This window comes from Salvelinus alpinus, chromosome 11 (assembly GCF_045679555.1).
Source record: "Salvelinus alpinus chromosome 11, SLU_Salpinus.1, whole genome shotgun sequence".
Taxonomy (NCBI): domain Eukaryota; kingdom Metazoa; phylum Chordata; class Actinopteri; order Salmoniformes; family Salmonidae; genus Salvelinus; species Salvelinus alpinus.
The window spans coordinates 62,572,406-62,592,593 of NC_092096.1; the positions used below are offsets into that span (position 1 = coordinate 62,572,406).

A 20,188-nucleotide genomic window follows, 5' to 3' on the forward strand; every position below is an offset into this window, starting at 1 on the left:
CATCCAACCATGTGTTTGATGTATTTGATATCGTTTCACTGATTCCACTCCACCCATTACCACGAGCGCGTCCTCCTCAATATAGGTGCCACCGACCTCCTGTGATACAAACAAGTATTCATAGGAAGGTCTTTTTGTAGAAACGTACCTATCACAACATAAAAGCCATATAAAATGCCATCTTTACCAGTTTTGTGAAGTTGTAAATACCATGCTTTTGTTTTTTTTACCGTGCTTTCGAACTCGTTGAGAAACGCTGACTCCACAAACTGTGTAAACCATAAACTAGAAGTACAGCTATCATGCTTGTAAACTAATTTTTGTGTCCAAAAACCATATTCATAGATTTATTTTATAAATACATCTTTGTTGTTGCATTTAATTGCAGAAAATGATGTTATCGAGGTAATTTCCTAAGTAGGTGACATTAGAGGGGAGCATGTGGGAGAAGTGGGTGCTCAGGATGATAGTCGAGTTTCCCACTAGTAATTACCAGTAGGAGGGCCATTCAAGTGGATTTTTCTCAGTTGTATGTGGTAAATTCCCACTTCTTACTTAGTTATGAACGCAGCATTAGCCTGGCCTATTAGCCTGACTTAATGATCGGCTATGAAAAGCCAACTGACATTTATTCCTGATTATTATTTGACCATGCTTGTCATTTATGAACATTTTGAACATCTTGGCCATGTTCTGTTATAATCTCCACCCGGCACAGCCAGAAGAGGACTGGCCACCCCTCATAGCCTGGTTCCTCTCTAGGTTTCTTCCTAGGTTTTGGCCTTTCTAGGGAGTTTTTCCTAGCCACCGTGCTTCTACACCTGCATTGCTTGCTGTTTGGGGTTTTAGGCTGGGTTTCTGTACAGCACTTCGAGATATTAGCTGATGTACGAAGGGCTATATAAAATCAACTTGATTTGATTTGCCTATGGAAACATATTATTCTTTGGTCTCGTAGGACAGGGGTTTCTGGGCCTCTCTGGTGAAAAGGAAAACCTGAATCCAGTGCTGGCCCTAGGATCTGGAGCCTCAGTATCGTACTGTTTATAAGGAAGTGACTAAGCGCTCCTGCAGCAGTCAGTCTGCTTATTGGTGTGTGTGAGTGAGTGTGTGGAACATTTGGAAGCATGAGGACCTTTGTGTTGTTGATGTGCCTTGCAGTGGGCTGCCTGGCTCAGGTACCTCATACGTGCAGTAAGTTAAAGAAAGAGTGTGTGTTTGTGTGAGAGAGAGAGAGCAATCGTGTTGTAAATTGAGTAGTAAACCTAAGAGCTGCAGTGTTATGAATGCCTGCCTCCAGTCAAAGATTAGCCACTGCGTACAGTATAACCCTGATTTAACACCTGTACTGTACAGTACTTGTACTGTAGGCAGAGCAGAGCTGGAAAAGTTGGTAGATGTTTTCTTCTATGTTTATAGTGTATAGGTCCACTTTTACAGCTATATTGTGCATTTAACACAAGAAAATGTATAAATAATTCACTTATAAAACACCCCTGCCTCTCTCAGGGTCTCCCCCTCTTCTGACCGGAGCCCTCTCTGTGGTAAGTATGTGGTTTGTTTCTCCACAGTAGACGGGAATACATGGCTATGGAGTTTCCATGATGATAATACCAGAAGGAATATTTTGACATATAAATATGGCTGTAAATATAAAAATATATATATTTTGATATCCTGTCTTGTAAAATTACAAAATCAAAAATATTAATTTAGTCACAAAAAAAGCAAGGCAAATAAAAAAGGAAAGCAAATGCTGTATTGATATGGTAATTATTACATAATTTGCTATAATAATGATATACCCTGCTATAATAATGATATAATCTGCTATAATAATGATATAATCTGCTATAATAATGATATACTCTGCTATAATAATGATATACCCTGCTATAATAATGATATACTCTGCTATAATAATGATATACTCTGCTATAATAATGATATACCCTGCTATAATAATGATATACTCTGCTATAATAATGATATGATCTGCTATAATAATGATATACTCTGCTATAATAATGATATACCCAGCTATAATAATTTTATACTCTGCTATAATAATCCCTGTCACACTCCTGTCCTTTCAGGCAAATGAGAAGTTTTATGCAAATGCCAAATACACCTATGATGCGATGCTCAAGCGTATCCGCTTCAAGGAGGTTGGCTCTTATGAGAACAAGACATTCGGCATTGATGCCCTTCTGCTCTTCAGAGAGGTAACAAACACTTATTCACAACAATAACCATGTATTCACAATAACAACCATTTATTCAACATACCAGTACACAAAAATCCCAGTCATGCTAGGGCTGTCAAACGATAAAATGTTTTTAATCGAGTTAATTACAAATTCCAAAATTTGCTCAAAGTGAGCTGTAATTTACAATTTTTCATATTTAAACGTCTTCATTTTGTCTAATGTAACGGTTCGCAGAATTTGTTTTTTGTTAGTTTTTTTTGGGGGGGGGGTGGGGGGTAGAGCAGCTTTAATATTGCAGATAGATTGGGGCTTCAATCAATGTAATTGTCTGCATCATTTTCAATCCCTCATATATTTCTTTAGTAAATATATATATATAAAATATATATTTAATATATTTTAATTTATTATTTTCACCTAACCCTACCACCCCTCCCCTAATTGGAGTAAACTAATGGACAACAACACTCAGGCTTCTACGTCCAGTTGATACATACTGTATTTTACGGACACAGTATATTTTACAATAGTTATCTTTAGTTTGTTTTTAGTCCCACACTTCAGCTAACTTCAACCCCTCTCATCTATAGCTGAAGAACATCCCGTTTTGATTTCTATTTGTCATTTATTTTTCAACTGTGCTGTGATGTTTCACAAAAGTTCAGAATCTTTCTATTCTCATAGTTTCCAAAACAGCATGGAATACAATTAAGTATGGGAGGAGTTCAAATTGAAGAAGTGGCAGAAACCAAACTACTAGGAGTGCAGCTAGATAACTCCTCTTCATGGTCGTCTCAAATAACTCATCTATGTAAAAAAAATATATAAAAACAGCATGCATAACCAGAAGGATAGCTAAATATTTACCAGGAAAAATTCTTAAGCAAATAACACAAGCATTAATTGAGAGTCAGGTGAACTACTGTTCTGTGGTCTGGGGAAATGCATCATTAAGTGAAGTTAGGAGTCTGCAGATTGCACAGAACAAAGCAGCAAGGTGTAACGTTCTTCGTCGGGCGAAAGAGAGGAGGACCAAAATGCAGCGTGATGATTATCCATTTTAATAGAAGACTTAAACAACGAACAAAAACAATAAACCGACAAAATGAACGAAGACGAAACGTAAACAGTCCCGTAACGTAAACACAAGAACACAGCAACAGGAACAATCACCCACAACCCACAATACAAAACAGGCTACCTAAATATGGTTACCAATCAGAGACAACGACTAACACCTGCCTCTGATTGAGAACCATATCAGGCCAAACACATAGAAATAGACAAACTAGACATACAACATAGAATGCCCACTCATATCACACCCTGACCAAACAAAACATAGAAACAAACAACGCAAACTATGGTCAGGGCGTGACACAAGGATTGTTTTAAGGTGGAGATATGGTTCTTCTGTTGCAGTCATGCGCAGTGTTCTTGGTTGGTCATCAATCGACAAGATAATTGAAAAAAACATGTTTATTTTATTTCATAATATACATCATTTAAAACGGCCAAGTTCTATTCACAACGGTATTCAGTTGGTAAGAGACAGACATTCCGTAAATACTAGGAATAGATTGTCCACCATCTATGCGTTATCCACACAGAAAAGAGAAATAGGCAACAGAACATTTCGATTTAGAGCAATAAAGAAATGGAATAAATTAACTGAGCAAACCAGAAACCTTTCAATATATAAATTTAAACATTATTTTTAAACCATTTAAATATAATACATAGAAATGTTGTGGGACTATAGTAGATGAAGAATCAATATTTTTTAGATGTAGTATTCATTGGGTTATTATGTTAGTATATCATGTATGTTTGTAATAGTGTGTTATATGTGAAAATGTGTTTGTATTATAAATTGTATTTTAATGTTTAAGGACTCTTGGAAGATGAGTCCAAATGGGGACTAAAAGAGATCCAAATCAAATCAAATCTACATATTGTAAATTAAAGATAAACATTTTTGCTAAGAGTATTGTTATATTATTGTTCGATTGATTATGACTTTTTATATCACCCAGCAGTGCTATTTGCAGAGTTAGCTCCAGGTAAATGTGGCAATTCTAACATCATACAAACCAGCTTTTCCTCCGACTTCTCCCAGGGTGTCATGTATACGATTAACCACAGGAACAAAACCTGTAAGAAGGAGAGGCTGAAAAGGGAGGACTTCCACCCTATGGAGATCCCTGCCGATGCTGCTCTGCTGGGCCAGGTGATCTTAGGGAGCTCCTCTGGTCCAGGACAAGGTCTGCTGGTCAACACCTGGTATGGAGAAGTTGCAACCCCAAGTGGTAAGGAAATGGACAAGGCATGCAATTTGTTAAATGTTTGCCTTTTATTTGTGGCCTTCCTCTCTCTGAGGGAATACCAAGAAACATTCCTAGCAACTATTTGTTGCCTGGCAATTCAGATTTGTGATTCTGTTCTCAAATCACATTTCTACTCCCTGATTGTGGCTTTCTGACTGTGGATCAATTTCATCACCAGGTAAAGACAAGTGGATGAGTACCTTCACTGAGTTTGGGTGCATACCTGTCAGCTCTACATACTACACGGACAAGACCGGCTGGATTCTTACAAAGTTAGTGTGTCTATTATTGGGCAGTGAATTAAATATGACAGTTTTTGTATATACAGTATATAGTACCAGTCAAAGGTTTGGACACACCTACTCATTCAAGGGTTTTTATTTATTTGTACTATTTTCTACATTGTAGAACAATAGTGAAGACATCAAAACTATGAAATAACACATATGGAATCATGTAGTAACCAAAAAAGTGTTAAACAAATGAAAATATATTTTATATTTGAGATTCTTCAAAGTAGCCACCCTTTGTCTTGATGACAGCTTTGCACACTCTTGGCATTCTCTCAACCAGCTTCATGAGGTAGTCACCTGGAATGCATTTCACTTAACGGGTGTGCATTGTTAAAAGTTAATTTGTGGAATTTCTTTCCTTCTTAATGCGCTTGAGCCAATAAGTTGTGTTGTGACAAGGTAGGGGTGACATACAGAAGATAGCCCTATTTTGTAAAGGACCAAGTCCATATTATGACAAGAACAGCTCAAATAAGCAAAGAGAAACAACAGTCCATCATTACTTTAAGACATGAAGGTCAGTCAATACGGAAAATTTCAACAACTTTGAAAGTGCAGTCACAAAAACCATCAAGGGCTATGATGAAACAGGCTCTCATGAGGACCGCCAAAGGAAACAAAGACCCAGAGTTACCTCTGCTGCAGAGAAGTTCATTGGAGTTACCAGCCTCAGGAATTGCAGCCCAAATAAATGCTTCACAGAGTTCAAGGAATAGACATATCTTAACATCAACTGTTCAGAAGAGACTGCGTGAATCAGGCCTTCATGGTCGAATTGCTGTTAAGAAACCACTACTAAAGGACACCAATAATAAGAAGAGACTGGCTTGGGCCAAGAAACACGAGTAATGGACATTAGACTGATGGAAATCTGTCCTTTGGTCTGATGAGTCAAAATGTGAGATTATTGGTTCCAACCGCCATGTCTTTGAGAGATGCAGAGTAGGTGAACAGAGGATCTCTGCGTGTGTGGTTTCCACCGTGAAGCATGGAGGAAGAGGTCTGATGGTGTGGGGTGCTGTGCTGGTGACACTGTATGATTTATTTAGAATTAAAGGCACACTCAACCAGCATGGGTATCACAGCATTCTGCAGCGATACGCCGTCCCATCTGGTTCGCGCTTAGTGGGACTATCATTTGTTTTTCAACAGGACAATGACCCAACACACCTCCAGGCTGTGTAAGGGCTATTTGGCCAAGACGGAGAGTGATGATGCTGCATCAGATGACCTGGCCTCCACAATCACCTGACCTCAACCCAATTGAGATGGTTTGGGATGAGTTGGACCGCAGAGTGAAGGAAAAGCAGCCAACAAGTGTTCAGCATATGTGGGAACTTGATTTGTTTAACACTTTTTTTGGTTACTACATGATTCCATATGTGTTATTTTATAGTTTTGATGTCTTCACTATTATTCTGCAATGTAGAAAATAGTAAAACTAAAGAAAAACCCTTCAATGAGTAGGTGTGTCCAAACTTCTGACTGGTACTGTAAATATATATATATACATATGTGTGTAGTGTCATATTTGACATCAATACATGGTCTATGCAGTCTTTGTTCCATATCCTCTTTCTGAGAAACTTCCTCAGTCCATTATGTGTTCCTGAAAGCAATCAAAAGAATGTCTTAATTCGCTTTTGTGATACTTATGGAAACATAGAATCCATAATTTTATAATAATAAAAGCATTATGATTTATTAACACTTAACTACCCTCAAGCATGGATTTGACTGTTAAATCCACAGATATCCATTATGTTATAATTATATAATCTTTTCATTTTTTTACTCACAGCTTCTTCAACATTGTCGTTGGGATCATGGACCCCCAGGAGTTCTTCCCTCCTAAATTCTGTCAGGGCGCTATACTGGATGAGACTGCAGAGGCTGCCAACTTCTACAGCATTTTCAATAACCTTACAAAATATTCCTAAAGGACATTTTCTTATGAGAATTTCACACAACTATTGCTTATTTTTAACCTGAAATAAAAAGCTGTTTTTTAAATGAATTCATAAATATAAAAAAGGACTGTGTTAGTGTAGGAAAAAGAGGTAAAACACAAGTTACAAAACTAATCTAGTACTGACCATGTTACAAGTCAGTTGCACTGAGCATTACATGTAAACATTACCATCGCAAACGTTAATTTCTTTCCTTGCTACATATGGGCCTTGGAAATGTGTACTTGCATTGTGACCTGTCCTTCTGAATAATTTATTTTCAAAGGCAAGTCTACAGTCCGGGTTAGGGTTTGGCCGGGGTAGACCGTCATTGTAAATAAGAATTTGTTCTTAACTGAATTGCCTAGTTAAATAAAGTAAAATCAAATAAATACAGTAAAATCAAATAAATACAGTAATTGTTTCATAGTATAGTGGACAGCTAGCACTTCACCTCTTCATATTGTGTAGACATAGAAAGAAAAGTCCAGATTAGAGACTCGGTCAGTTATATCAAGAAATTACTTATTTATTACTTTCACATCTCATTCATGTCAAAACTATACTGACTCCCTGACTCAGGTGCAATATGGAACAACAGACAGACTTCAACAACCAACTAGCTACTGTGCTACAGGACGGGTGTGGTAGCAGTAATATGTCACTCCCCTTAGCTCCTCCACCTCCTGCACTCCCACATTGGCAGCCATCACCCCTGGCTCCCAGCCCTCTTTTTCCAACCACAACATCCTGGCATCAGGGTCATCGTCTGAAAACCGGAGGTGAGACCCAGAGTTCCTCAACACCTCCAGGTACTGCTTTAGCACCTGGCTGGCCTTGGCTCCCCATTCCCTACACTGTAGCAAGGTATCTATGGTGCACTTGTCTAGAATGAGGTCCAGGCTCTCAGAACCAAGTCCAGCTTTGAGGAAGGGTTCTGAGGTTGCATGGCTTTGGTTGCTCTGTGTTCCTCCATTAGGCACACAGAAATAGGGGAGATGTCAGCACAGGTCATCTGCACTGGCCAGGGAGAGTCTTTGTGTATGCAGGGTCTTAGGCCAGAGGAACCACAGCCCACGTCGAGGACGCTTAGTAAGGCATCCGAGTTGGGAATGCGGCATGGGCAGGATGAAGTGCCGGATTGCGTCAAAATCAAAGAACCATTCAAAGGTCTAGCTTTTGTTTTCTGTGTAGAATCGGTCCCATGTTGCTTTTTCTTTCCATGTTGTTGATAAGTTAGTAGGGACAGAAAGGTGAATGTCAGGGAGAAAACTAAAACATACTGGCAGTATTATACAATTTTCATAATGTCAGTTTAAAAACCCTTAAAGCAGAGTTTCCCTACCACTACACAGCTGATTCAAATAACCAACTCATCATCAAGCTTTGATTATTTGAATCAGCTGTGTAGTGCTAGGGCAAAAAAACAAAACGTGCATTGGGGGCAGGACCGGGTTTGGGAAACCCTGCCTTAAAGGGGCAATCTACAGTTGCTTCATCCATTGCTGGACTTTTGAATTAATGAAATGTATCCATTGACTCTTGAAGGATAATTATAAATGCCTCATGAGCTTAGTTTAACTGTTGTACCCCATTAGAACCCAAAATATAAGCTTGTTTCACTCCAATGTTTGTAAAGTAAACGTAAACAAACACTATATAGCCTCAAAACATGGTGAAAACTATTGTCACGAATTCCCTTCTGGTAACTATGATCTCACAACCCTTTCAAGTTGCACACTCCTCTCCCTACCAGAGCCTGAGAGTCTAGGGCAGGGGTGTCAAACTCATTCGATGGTGGGCCGAGTGACTGCAGGTTTTTTGTTTTTCCTTTCAATTAAGACCTAGACAACCAGGTGAGGGGAGTTACGTACTAATTAGTAACCTTAATAAATCAATCAAGTACAAGAGTGGTGCGAAAACCTGTAGACACTCAGCCCTCCTGTGGAATAAATTCAGTGGCGTGCCGTGGGCCTGTGGCCTAGGCCTTCAGTGAGGTACTACACAGTCCCACCCGAATTAATCCACCTCTTATTACCATCATTATGCCATGGCTCTAGACACTATACATTTAGACAGAAACGCAGTATAACCAGGCGTTGCGTCACCTTGAAATTGACAAATTGACATTTTTGGGTAAACAGTGTTTAACAGACAACTCAAGTTTGCAAAGCCAGTGTGGCTCCAAACACCAAATCGATCACTTGCAAATAATAGGCATTCCCAGCAGTACAGTTTGCAGTGCTTCTCGGAGCCTGTGAGCCATTGACAGCGCTCATAGTTGAAACTTTGAAAGTGGCGAGCGAACGAACCCCTTTCCCGCCTGTGACAGGCTTTGTGGCGTCGGGCGACCTCTCCTTACAATGTCTAACTTTTCTTGAAAAGTTCGTCTTGAGAATGGCGTTATAATTATATCCTCGACCAAATCGATATCTTCTCCTCCTTCCGCCATTGTGGGTTGAAAAAACAGCTTAGTAGAACGCGAATTAATTCGTTTATCAAATTCAGTTTCCTAGATCTGCATAGACCTGCCCATAGGACCTGCCTCTCAATATTGGTAATCCAATCAAAAGACGTGGACGCACTACGCCTGCTAGCTGGCTCCTGTGTAACACTGGAGCCAGCCAGCAGGCGTACAATAGCCAACTCTAAAGCTGATTGGTTGACACAAAATTTTAATTTCCATTCACTTTAAGCTACAAGCGCCCGCACTGTTGATTCTGAAGGCCTGAGGGCAGATTTTAGACCCCTGGCAACACATGATGGCTGAATATGATTGGATAAAAGATCTAACATAAAGACCAGCCCTCCAAATCTCAACCTGGGGCTGGAAGCAGTGCAACCAAGAGGAAAGCTATGAAATGAAGAGTATAACTCTTACTCTGGGGAATAATTTAATACATATTTGTGGGAAAATATATTTAAAAAAAAATTATATTCTGATGATGTTTAGGCCAGCAGAGAAGGCCTTGCAGGCCCTGACGGCCCACCACTGAATAAATTTGACACGTGGTCTAGGGGTAACATAAACAAGCCTCTCAAACGCTCTCTGTCTTGTGATACCTGGGCCCTGATTGGTTGCTAAGAGGCACATTGTTAGGGGGCGGGTCAGCTGACAGCTCTTCTGACTGACTTTCTCAAAAGAAATAGCTGAATAGATAGAAAGTAAGATAGCTAACTGTATTTAGCTAGCAGCCAGAGGTCAAATTGAATGTGTTAGCGTCTAGGTTGCATCAACTTATTTTACGAAACAGAAAGAAATGGAGACATACTTGTTAGACTGGATTGGTGCCTCACACGTGATGTGATTAATTTCCCTAACCTCCTTGGCTAGATTGTCAGTATGTTTAAAATCTCACTGCTCCTGTAGCTACATACTGTGTGGGCAGTGGTGGACGGCTGCGCATGCGTCAACCAATGTAAACAAGTATGCAGTACTGTGGAGGCACTTCTATATACGCTGTTTTCAATACACACACACACACACATATATACAGGTGAAGTCGGAAGTTTACATACACCTTAGCCAAATACATTAAAACTCAGTTTTTCACAATTCCTGACATTTAACCCTAGTAAAAATTCCCTGTCTTCGGTCAGTTAGGATCACCACTTTATTTTAAGAATGTGAAATGTCAGAACAATAGTAGAGAGAATGATTTATTTCAGCTTTTATTTCTTTCATCACATTTCCAGTGGGTCAGAAGTTTACATACACTCAATTAGTATTTGGTAGCATTGCCTTTAAATTGTTTAACTTGGGTCAAACATTTCAGGTAGCCTTCCACAAGGTTCCCACAAAAAGTTGAATTTTGGCTGGTGTAACTGAGTCAGATTTGTAGGCCTCCTTGCTCACACACGCTTTTTCAGTTCTGCCCACACATTTTCTATGGGATTGAGGTCAGGGCTTTGTGATGGCCACTCCAATACCTTGGCTTTGTTGTCCTTAAGCCATTTTGCCACAACTTTGGAAGTATGCTTGGGGTCATTGTCCATTTGGAAGACCCATTTGCGACCAAGCTTTAACTTCCTGACTGATGTCTTGAGATGTTGCTTCAATATATCCAGATCATTTTCCTTCCTAAAGACTCCATCTATTTTGTGAAGTGCACCAGTCCCTCCTGCAGCAAAGCACCCCCACAACATGATGCTGCCACCCCCGTTCTTCACGGTTGGGATGGTGTTCTTCGGCTTGCAAGCATCCCCCTTTTCCCTCCAAACATAACGATGGTCATTATGGCCAAACAGTTCTATTTTTGTTTCATCAGACCAGAGGACATTTCTCCAAAAAGTACAATCTTTGTACCCATGTGCAGTTGCAAACCGTTGTCTGGCTTTTTTATGGCAGTTTTAGAGCAGTGGCTTCTTCCTTGCTGAGCCGCCTTTCAGGGTTTTGTCGATATAGGACTCATTTTACTGTGGATATAGATATGTTTTGTACCTGTTTCCTCCAGCATCTTCACAAGGTCCTTTGCTGTTGTTCTTGGATTGATTTGCACTTTCCGCACCAAAGTACATTCAACTCTAGGAGACAGAACACGTCTCCTTCCTGAATGGTATGACGGCTGCGTGGTCCCATGGTGTTTATACTTACCTTCAGTCGTTTGGAAATTGCTCCCAAGGATGAACCAGACTTGTGAAGTTTTTTTTCTTTTTTCTGAGGTCTTGGCAGATTTCTTTTCATTTTCCCATGATGTCAAGCAAAGAGGCACTGAGTTTGAAGGTAGGCCTTGAAATACATCCACAGGTACACCTCCAATTGACTCAAATTATGTCAATTAGCTTATCCGAAGCTTCTAAAGCCATGACATCATTTTCTGGAATTTTCCAAGCTGTTTAAAGGCACAGTCAACTTAGTGTATGTACACTTCTGACCCACTGGAATTGTGATACAGTGAATTATAAGTGAAATAATCTGTCTGTAAACAACTGTTGGAAAAATTACTTGTGTCATGCACAAAGTAGATGTCCTAACCGACTTGCCAAAACTATAGTTTTAGTGGATGAAAAACTAGTTTTAATGACTCCAACCTAAGTGTATGTAAACTTCCGACTTCAACTATACAGTACCAGTCAAAAGTTTGGACACACCTACTCATTGAAGGGTTTTTCTTTAGTGCTACTATTTTCTACATTGTAGAATAATAGTGAAGACATCAAAACTATGAAACAACACATGGAATCATGTAGTAACCAAAAAAAGTGTTAAACAAATCAAGTTCCCACATATGCTGAGCACTTGTTGGCTGCTTTTCCTTCACTCTGCGGTCCAACTCATCCCAAACCATCTCAATTGGGTTGAGGTCGGGTGATTGTGGAGGCCAGGCCATCTGATGCAGCATCAACACTCTCCTTCTTGGTCAAATAGCCCCTACACAGCCTGGAGGTGTGTTATGGGTCATTGTCCTGTTGAAAAACAAATGATAGTCCCACTAAGCGCGAACAAGATGGGATGGCATATCGCTGCAGAATGCTGTGATACCCATGCTGGTTGAGTGTGCCTTTAATTCTAAATAAATCATACAGTGTCACCAGTACAGCACCCCACACCATCAGACCTCTTCCTCCATGCTTCACGGTGGAAACCACACACGCAGAGATCCTCTGTTCACCTACTCTGCATCTCTCAAAGACATGGCAGTTGGAACCAAAAATCTCACATTTTGACTCATCAGACCAAAGGACAGATTCCCACCGGTTTAATGTCCATTACTCGTGTTTCTTGGCCCAAGCCAGTCTCTTCGTAATGGTGTCCTTTAGTAGTGGTTTCTTTGCAGCAATTCGACCACGAAGGCCTGATTCACGTAGTCTCCTCTGAACAGTTGATGTTGAAATTTTTCTATTCCTTGAACTCTGTGAAGCATTTATTTGGGCTGCAATTTCTGAGGCTGGTAACTCTAATGAACTTCTCTGCAGCAGAGGTAACTCTGGGTCTTTGTTTCCTTTGGCAGTCCTCATGAGAGCCAGTTTCATCATAGCGCTTGATGGTTTTTGCTCCAGCACTCGAAGAAACTTTCAAAGTTCTTGACATTTTCCGGATTGACTGACCTTCATGTTTTAAAGACTGTCGTTTCTCTTTGCATATTTAAGCTGTTCTTGCCATAATATGGACTTGGTCTTTTACCAAATAGGGCTATCTTCTGTATACCACCCCTACCTTGTCACAACACAACTGATTGGCTCAAACACATTAACGAAAAAAATCCCACAAATTAACAAGGCACACCTGTTAATTGAAATGCATTCCAGGTGACTACCTCATTTTAAAAAAAATATATAACTAGGCAATCTGTTAAGAACAAATTCTTATTTACAATGACGGCCTACCCCCAAACCCGTACGACGCTGGGCCAATTGTGCGCCGCCCTATGGGACTCCCAATCACGGCCGGATGTGATACAGCCTGGATTCGAACCAGGGACTGTAGCGACGCCTCTTGCAGTGAGATGCAGTTCCTTAGACCGCTGCGCCACTCGGGAGGTAGCCTGATGTGAGAGAATTCCAAGAATGTGCAAAGCAGTCAAGGCAAAGGGTGGCTACTTTGAAGTATCTAAAATTGAAAAATATATTGATTTGTGTAACACTTTTGGTTACTGCATGACTCCATATGTGTTATTTAATAGTTGATGTCTTCACTATTAAATTCTACATGTAGAAAATAGTAAAGAATTCAATAAAAAACTTGAGTATGTGTGTCCAAACTTAACTGGTACTGTGTGTGAGACACACACAGATGGATATTACATACACACGGAAGTTATTCAAATACGATATTTCAGATTGCTGCTATGCCTGCTGAAATGTGACAATACCAGACGAGTGACAAATACATTAACATACAAGTCAAATAAGACGTAATCCCTTTAATAAAACGCAGTGGACCAAAGGAAAATAATCCAACAAAAAAATCAAGTTGATAACATTTACAACCACAAAAAAAAAAACTGTACAACTCTACACTCCTGGAGTCACTGCTATTTTTTTTGAAAATCTTTTTATTTTTTATTAATTCACTTTTCTGTGATGAGGGGAAACTCTGGAGTGAAGGGGAGGGAGAAGAGGGCTGTATAATGTGATTGTTTTTTTCCCCCTCAGATACAATAGTGTAACCTTTGTACACAGGTATGCATCAACGTGGCAGTTTAAGTATTTCTCCACTGCCACTACAGCAGTGGAAAAGGGGGGGGGGGGGGGGGGGGGGGAGAATCTCTCTAAACAGCAGATCGTTATTTGTATAAGATGTCATAGTGGCCGGGTCTATAGAGGAGGAAGACACGAGGCTCGCTGCCTTCAGGGAAGACGTGGTGGTTGACGGAGCCTCCCTCACCCCGGTCCATGTACTCCACTAGGATGGACACGTTCAGGGCCTGGGCCAAGGCAATGATGTGGATATGGTCACTTTCTTTAGACATGGGCTCCACCTCCTGGACAAGAGAAACAGAGGACAATTGAAGTGTTTTGACTTGTTGTCGCTGTTACGCAAGACAGAAAAAGTAATGAAGACATTGGAATGTGCATGCTTCGTACCCAAGAGGACCATGTGGTAACACTCATTCTGACTCATTGCACACAACCAGACAAAATTCAAGCAATATGTAAACAAATCCTTAATCTAGCTTCTCGCCTTTAACCAGCGTTGTGTTTATTAAAACCCACTGTATCAACAAATTTAAAAAATTGCACAAGAATAACAAGTGTTTCTTATTGGGCGAATAGAGATAGTTTCACCCTTTTTCTGAATTTTTATCATCCGCTTCATACCTACTGAGCACGACCCAATAGGAACCCACCTGCTGGCAGAACTCCTTGACGGAGCGTCCACCCTCGATGAAGTGCTGGAAGAAGCCGTGCTCCCTCTGCAGGTAGCCTGAGGTGAGCAGCCGCAAGTACACCACGATGTAGTCCGACACGCTCTGGTCTCTGAAGGAGCCCAGCAGCTCACGGAGGCCCGGCTGCTTCTCACACAGCTCCAACAGGTCCATGAACTAGGGGAAGAATTAACAATAATATGGTCAGTTAGGTGATGATTTTCTGTGAGGTCACTAACAGCTGTTAACATGTTCAGTATATGTGTAATGTGTGTGTGCTGTCACTGTTGTTCAAGTGTGTGTAATAATAGAACAGCAACTCACAGTATTGTGGAAGTCTTCGATGGTGAACTCTGTAAAACCCTGGTTGACCAGGTCCAGTTTGCTCTTTGCTGCCACTGCTTTGAACCTACAGCGACATACATTGCATCATCGGTATTCAGTAGCAATTAATGCAGCAACACTAACCAGATGACATCCATCTATCGTATTACAGAGTCGGCTTTACTGAACATCGAGGATCTAGATGCACTATGGAAGTGCTACGTTACCTCTGCAGCTCTTTGCTGTCTTCTAGCAGTGATTCGAGATGTGAAAAGCCAAAAGCTCTGTAGAAACAGTTCCCATCTGGCCGCGTCTTGCGGATATACGAGTATTTTTTGTGTAAATCCTAAGGGAAAAAACAGAGACAGAGTATACACAGTAAATGCAATCGTAATGTGACTATTTCAAATCTTCAATAGATGTGGTCATAAGGAACTCTTTAGCATTAAACCAGTAATATAATAATAATAAGCCATTTAGCAGACACTCTAGTCATGTGTGCATGCATTTTACATATGGGTGGTCCTGGGAATCAAACACACTATCCTGGCGTTGAAAGCACCTTGCTCTACCAACTGAGCTACAGAGAACCAATGTTCCCTGCCACGCAGAGCACAAAATACATTTCATCCCATGGAGAGAAGCACGAGAGTGAACTCCACACAACTTTCTAGAGTTTTCCCCGTTAGGTAACACTATCAACGTTACCCAATTGTGATTGAATCAACGCAATATAAGCCACTTTCAATGCAACATTCCGAAAGAAAGCGAACTATGCAAGATATTTTGTTGTATGCAGAACGCATCCGAGTAGGATTCTACTGCGCACGACTCAGCCCATACAGAGAACAGCGCGGCATAACCAATCAAAGCTGCAGTAGGCCTATATGCAAATAGACCATTGCCATATATGGATCTGTGCCATTTACTTTGAACTGCCCTGTGTTTACAGCATGAGCGGTCATGAGTAGATGCGCTTGTTTAGAGATCAAAGCAACAGCTGCATGTAGCCACATGTGCATTTTGATCATATCCTTTAATAATAATGGAACACTAGTCACTTTTATGATGTTTACATATTTTGCATTACTCATCTCATATGTATATAATGTATTCTATTCTACTGTATCTTAGTCTATGCCACTCTGACATTGCTCATCCAAATATTTATATTTTCTAAATTCCATTCCTTTACTTCGATTTGTATGTATTGTGAAATTGTTAGATATTACTTGTTAGATATTACTGCACTGTCAGAGCTAGAAACACAAGCATTTCGCTACACCTGCAATAACATCTGCTAAACACGTGTATGTGACCAATAACATTTGATTTGACTAGGCATTGAACACCACACATTGGCTGCTACTGTAGGCTGAATGATGGAACAGCTATTTCCATGTTAAAATGTTATGAGATGCATTTTCTCCATAGTTTTTTTTGATAGGCCTACATTATGATCAAACAGCCAAGTTGGCGTACTTGGCCATTGTTAAAACAGTAACTTAAAGCAGCTACAGCCTCAGTGTTCACAGTAAACGCGCGCTGGAAGTTGCACAGAATTTTCAATGTTCCCGTTTGCGCTCAGCAGACTGGAAATTTGCTCAGTGCCAAAAAATTTGAGGGAACATTGAAGAGGACCTGTATAAAGTCATGCAGATTCACATCCTTTAATACAAGAATCTTGTGGTTTTACTTACCTTGATCTTGAGCTGATAAATGGTGTCTTCCACGGCATACTCCCTCTGCAACACTGACAGTTCCTGTCTGTCTGACACTAAAGGAATGCTAGTTGCGATCTAGACAGTCAGACAGACAGGCAGACAATTAAGGCACAGACGTTTTGTACTCACAGATTTATAGAAACCAATATGAAAACAGCAGGGTCTACATTTAGACAGGCAGCCCAAATCGAATATTTTCTCCCCACTAATTGGTATTTTGACCAATCAAATCAGCTCTGAAAAAGAGCTGATGGGAAAGATCCAATGTGATTGGTCAAATGCCCAATTAGTGGGAGAAAAAAAGATCAGAATTGGGATGCCTGTCTAAACAGCCTGGGTGATCCCAAAACATGTGATGCAAAGCCATGCAGTTCAACCTTTTCCACATCAGACTTATGTCAGTCTAATTAAAAAACAGCCTGCACATGATCAATGTTTATTCAAGTATAAAATCTCTCACCTCCTGCTGGATTCGATCCTGCTGAGCCATAATCGCCTCATCATAAGCGAGGCAGTTTACTCCTCCCGCTAGAGAAGAAAAGACAACACCATAGAAGTTTGTAAACATTTTAAAAAGGCCAGTTCTGGTTATGTAATTTATACCACAACAACATGAGATTGATGACAGTTGTCATGTAGTTTAAGCAAATTCTGTAATCACATATCAGTCTATTGATAAATATAAGTATTGAAGCTGGTTCACGTGGGGTGCAAGTGCAACGATGTGGTCGGCGTCTGACCATATTTTTGGAACAACTAGAATTGATTAATTGATTAATTGATTAACTAACAAAAGCTTGCGAACGTTAGTGCTAGCCAGCTAACTATCCAATTTCAGTTATGGCGTCAATAAACATTTGACAACCAATTGAAAGTCGGCAAAAATATACTGTGAGTGAGAGCCTACATTATGTCGCATAAAAAAACTTAATGGGATTTACTCCATCCTCCCTAAAAATATAGCTAGGTCAAAAATGCGTTTCTTTGTGTGTGTGACTTGAATGCTATGGCCTCCCCCATTCCCTTCTCATATTCATGCAAGCAACTTGTCCCTCAACTGCCATCACTAGATTACCTAACAGCCACATTACACCTCCATAAAAAAAAAAAAAGCATTAATAGCCAAGCCGGTTAGATTAGTTATCTTCCGTTTTGATGTTGTTTCACTCACCCTCCATCTCTCCCTGTGTTGTTTCCTGCTGCTGTTCCTCCGCCATTTTAGCTGTAGAATTCTATTTCCGTCGTCTCTCTGACCTCATTCTAAACTTCCGGGTTACACTAGTAGTCCAGGGGTGCAATCTATATCTATATGTAAATCCTGTAATCATTATTCCAAACAGACGGAAAACTACAGTTTCTATTGGACAAATTCAGGTAGGTCCCACCCCGTTTCGTTCTGTTAGGTTCCCGGCGAATACACCCCCTGTGCCAGCAACTAGTTATTTTCTCTGAGAAATGCACGTAAATACAGATATAACACATATTTAGAACAGGTCATTAGTTTCCTGGCTCAAATAACTATCTATTATATACGTGCAACTAATGTGTGCAGATTTAAAACTTTTCACATTTTATATAATATTTTTAATATGAGTTTTTTTGTCATTTATCAGACCATCAACTTACAGGACAAATTAGAGTTAAGTGTCTTGCTCAAGGGAACGTCGACAGATTTTTCACTTAGTCGGCTCAGGGATTCGGACCAGCGACTTTTCGGTTACTGGCCCAACGTCCTTAACCACAAGGCTACCCTAGTTTTTTTGTAGGTCCTCATTCTCAAACACTTGGGTCAGCTCATGTGCAAATGGGTTATACAGTGCATTCGGAAAGTATTCAGACCCCTTGTCTTTTTCCACATTTTGTTACGTTACAGTCTTATTGTAAAATGGATTCGGCCTCCATCATTCTTAAATGGAAGAAGTTTGGAACCACCAAGACTCTTCCTAGTGCTGGCCGCCCAGTCAAACTGAGCAATTGGGAGAGAAGGGCATTGGTCAGGGAGGTGACCAAGAACTCGATGGTCACTCTGACAGAGTTCCAGAATACCTCTGTGGAGATGGGAGAACCTTCCAGAAGGACAACCATCTCTGCAGCACTCCACCAATCAGGCCTTTATGGTAGTGGCCAGACAAAAGCCACTCCTCAGTAAAAAGCACATGACAGCCCACTTGGAGTTTGCCAAAAGGCACCTAAAGGACTCTCAGACCATGAGAAACAAGATTCTCTAGTCTGATGAAAGCAAGATTGAACCATTTGGCCTTAATGCCAAGGGTCACATCTGGAGAAAACCTGGCACCATCCTTACAGTGAAACATGGTGGTGGCAGCATCATGCTGTGGGGATGTTTTTTTAGAGGCAGGGACTAGGAGACTAGTCAGGATTGAGGGAAAGATGAACAGAGCAAAGTACAGAGAGGTCCTTGATGAAAACCTGCTCCAGGGCGCTCAGGACCTCAGACTGGAGCGAAGGTTCACCTTCCAACAGGACAACGACCCTAAGCACACAGCTAAGACAATGCAGGAGTGGCTTCGGGACAATCCTCTGACGCTCCCCATCCAACCTGACAGAGCTTGAGGAGCTGCAGAGAACAATGAGAGAAACTCTCCAAATACTGGTGTGCAATATTTGTAGCGCCATACCCAAGAAGACTCAAGGCTGTAATCGCTGCCAAATGTGCTTCAAAAAGTACTGAGTAAAGGGTCTGAATACCTTCGTAAATTAGAATTATTTTATTTTTTTACACATTTGCAAACACGTGTGTTTGCTTTGTCATTATGGGTTATATAGTGTAGATTGATGAGGGGGCGAAAAACAATTTAATGTTTTGGAATAATGCTGTAACGTAAAAAAAAATGTGGAGAAAGTCAAGGTGTCTGAATACTTTCCAAATTCACTGTATACACACACGGCGATGACAGCAGCATGATTTTGAAGCCACCACACATCCATTTTGGCACTCCACACCATTGTTAAAATATTTTGTAAGCTATATACAAATAATTTATTCAAGTATAACTACAGAAAATTCTGTTAGTCCCCACGTTGTCCTTGAAATTTTAAATGTAATTGAAATACTGTGGAATTAAATGCATGCCTATGGAGGACTGCATCGGAGTGCAATTATGGCCGATTGTTGGCTTCAGCAAGCCAGGACTTCAGTACATAGTTGGTTATATACGATTTTCACACACCTCGGTTTGATATAGATAAATGGTCAAATCGTTTCACCGCGTATAATATACACTAAACTAAAAATGTTGAAACAATGATCAGACACTAGAATTGGATTACGTGTTTTTATTGAGAAAATGTCAAAAAGGGTAATTTCGTGACTTCAGTTCAAGCATCATAGGCCAGAAAAGGGAATGCAGCAGTTGACTTTTGATCCAAGAACCGTGGTAGAGAAACAGTTCAGCGCTTCTGATAGTCCTGAACATTGGCGAGGATCCAACCAGATGGTCCAAGTATGGCCACCGCAAAAATACTCATGACGAAAGCAGTTTCCTGTGAACAGAGAGGCAAGGCTGTCATACTCATACACGTCACCCAAGAA

General features: G+C 40.4%; 2 protein-coding genes and 1 pseudogene across 2 annotated transcripts; 1 reads left to right on the forward strand and 2 right to left on the reverse strand.

The window, feature by feature from the left end:
- The first annotated feature begins 1,053 nt into the window (after positions 1-1,053).
- On the forward strand, positions 1,054-7,190 carry LOC139534617 (ependymin-like). The gene is made up of 6 exons (XM_071333886.1): positions 1,054-1,194; positions 1,510-1,544; positions 2,097-2,225; positions 4,330-4,519; positions 4,716-4,809; positions 6,632-7,190. The coding sequence occupies exons 1-6, from the start codon at positions 1,128-1,130 to the stop codon at positions 6,768-6,770; spliced, it is 654 nt and encodes a 217-aa protein (XP_071189987.1). The 5' UTR covers positions 1,054-1,127; the 3' UTR covers positions 6,771-7,190.
- A 93-nt stretch (positions 7,191-7,283) lies between these two features.
- On the reverse strand, positions 7,284-12,833 carry LOC139533352 (citrate synthase-lysine N-methyltransferase CSKMT, mitochondrial-like; annotated as a pseudogene).
- Positions 12,834-13,627: 794 nt separating this feature from the next.
- On the reverse strand, positions 13,628-17,950 carry LOC139534616 (ubiquitin thioesterase OTUB1-like). The gene is made up of 7 exons (XM_071333885.1): positions 17,807-17,950; positions 17,096-17,163; positions 16,612-16,710; positions 15,139-15,257; positions 14,912-14,996; positions 14,570-14,764; positions 13,628-14,203 (listed from the first exon to the last, which is right to left on the reverse strand). The coding sequence occupies exons 1-7, from the start codon at positions 17,850-17,852 to the stop codon at positions 14,006-14,008; spliced, it is 810 nt and encodes a 269-aa protein (XP_071189986.1). The 5' UTR covers positions 17,853-17,950; the 3' UTR covers positions 13,628-14,005.
- Positions 17,951-20,188: the final 2,238 nt, after the last annotated feature.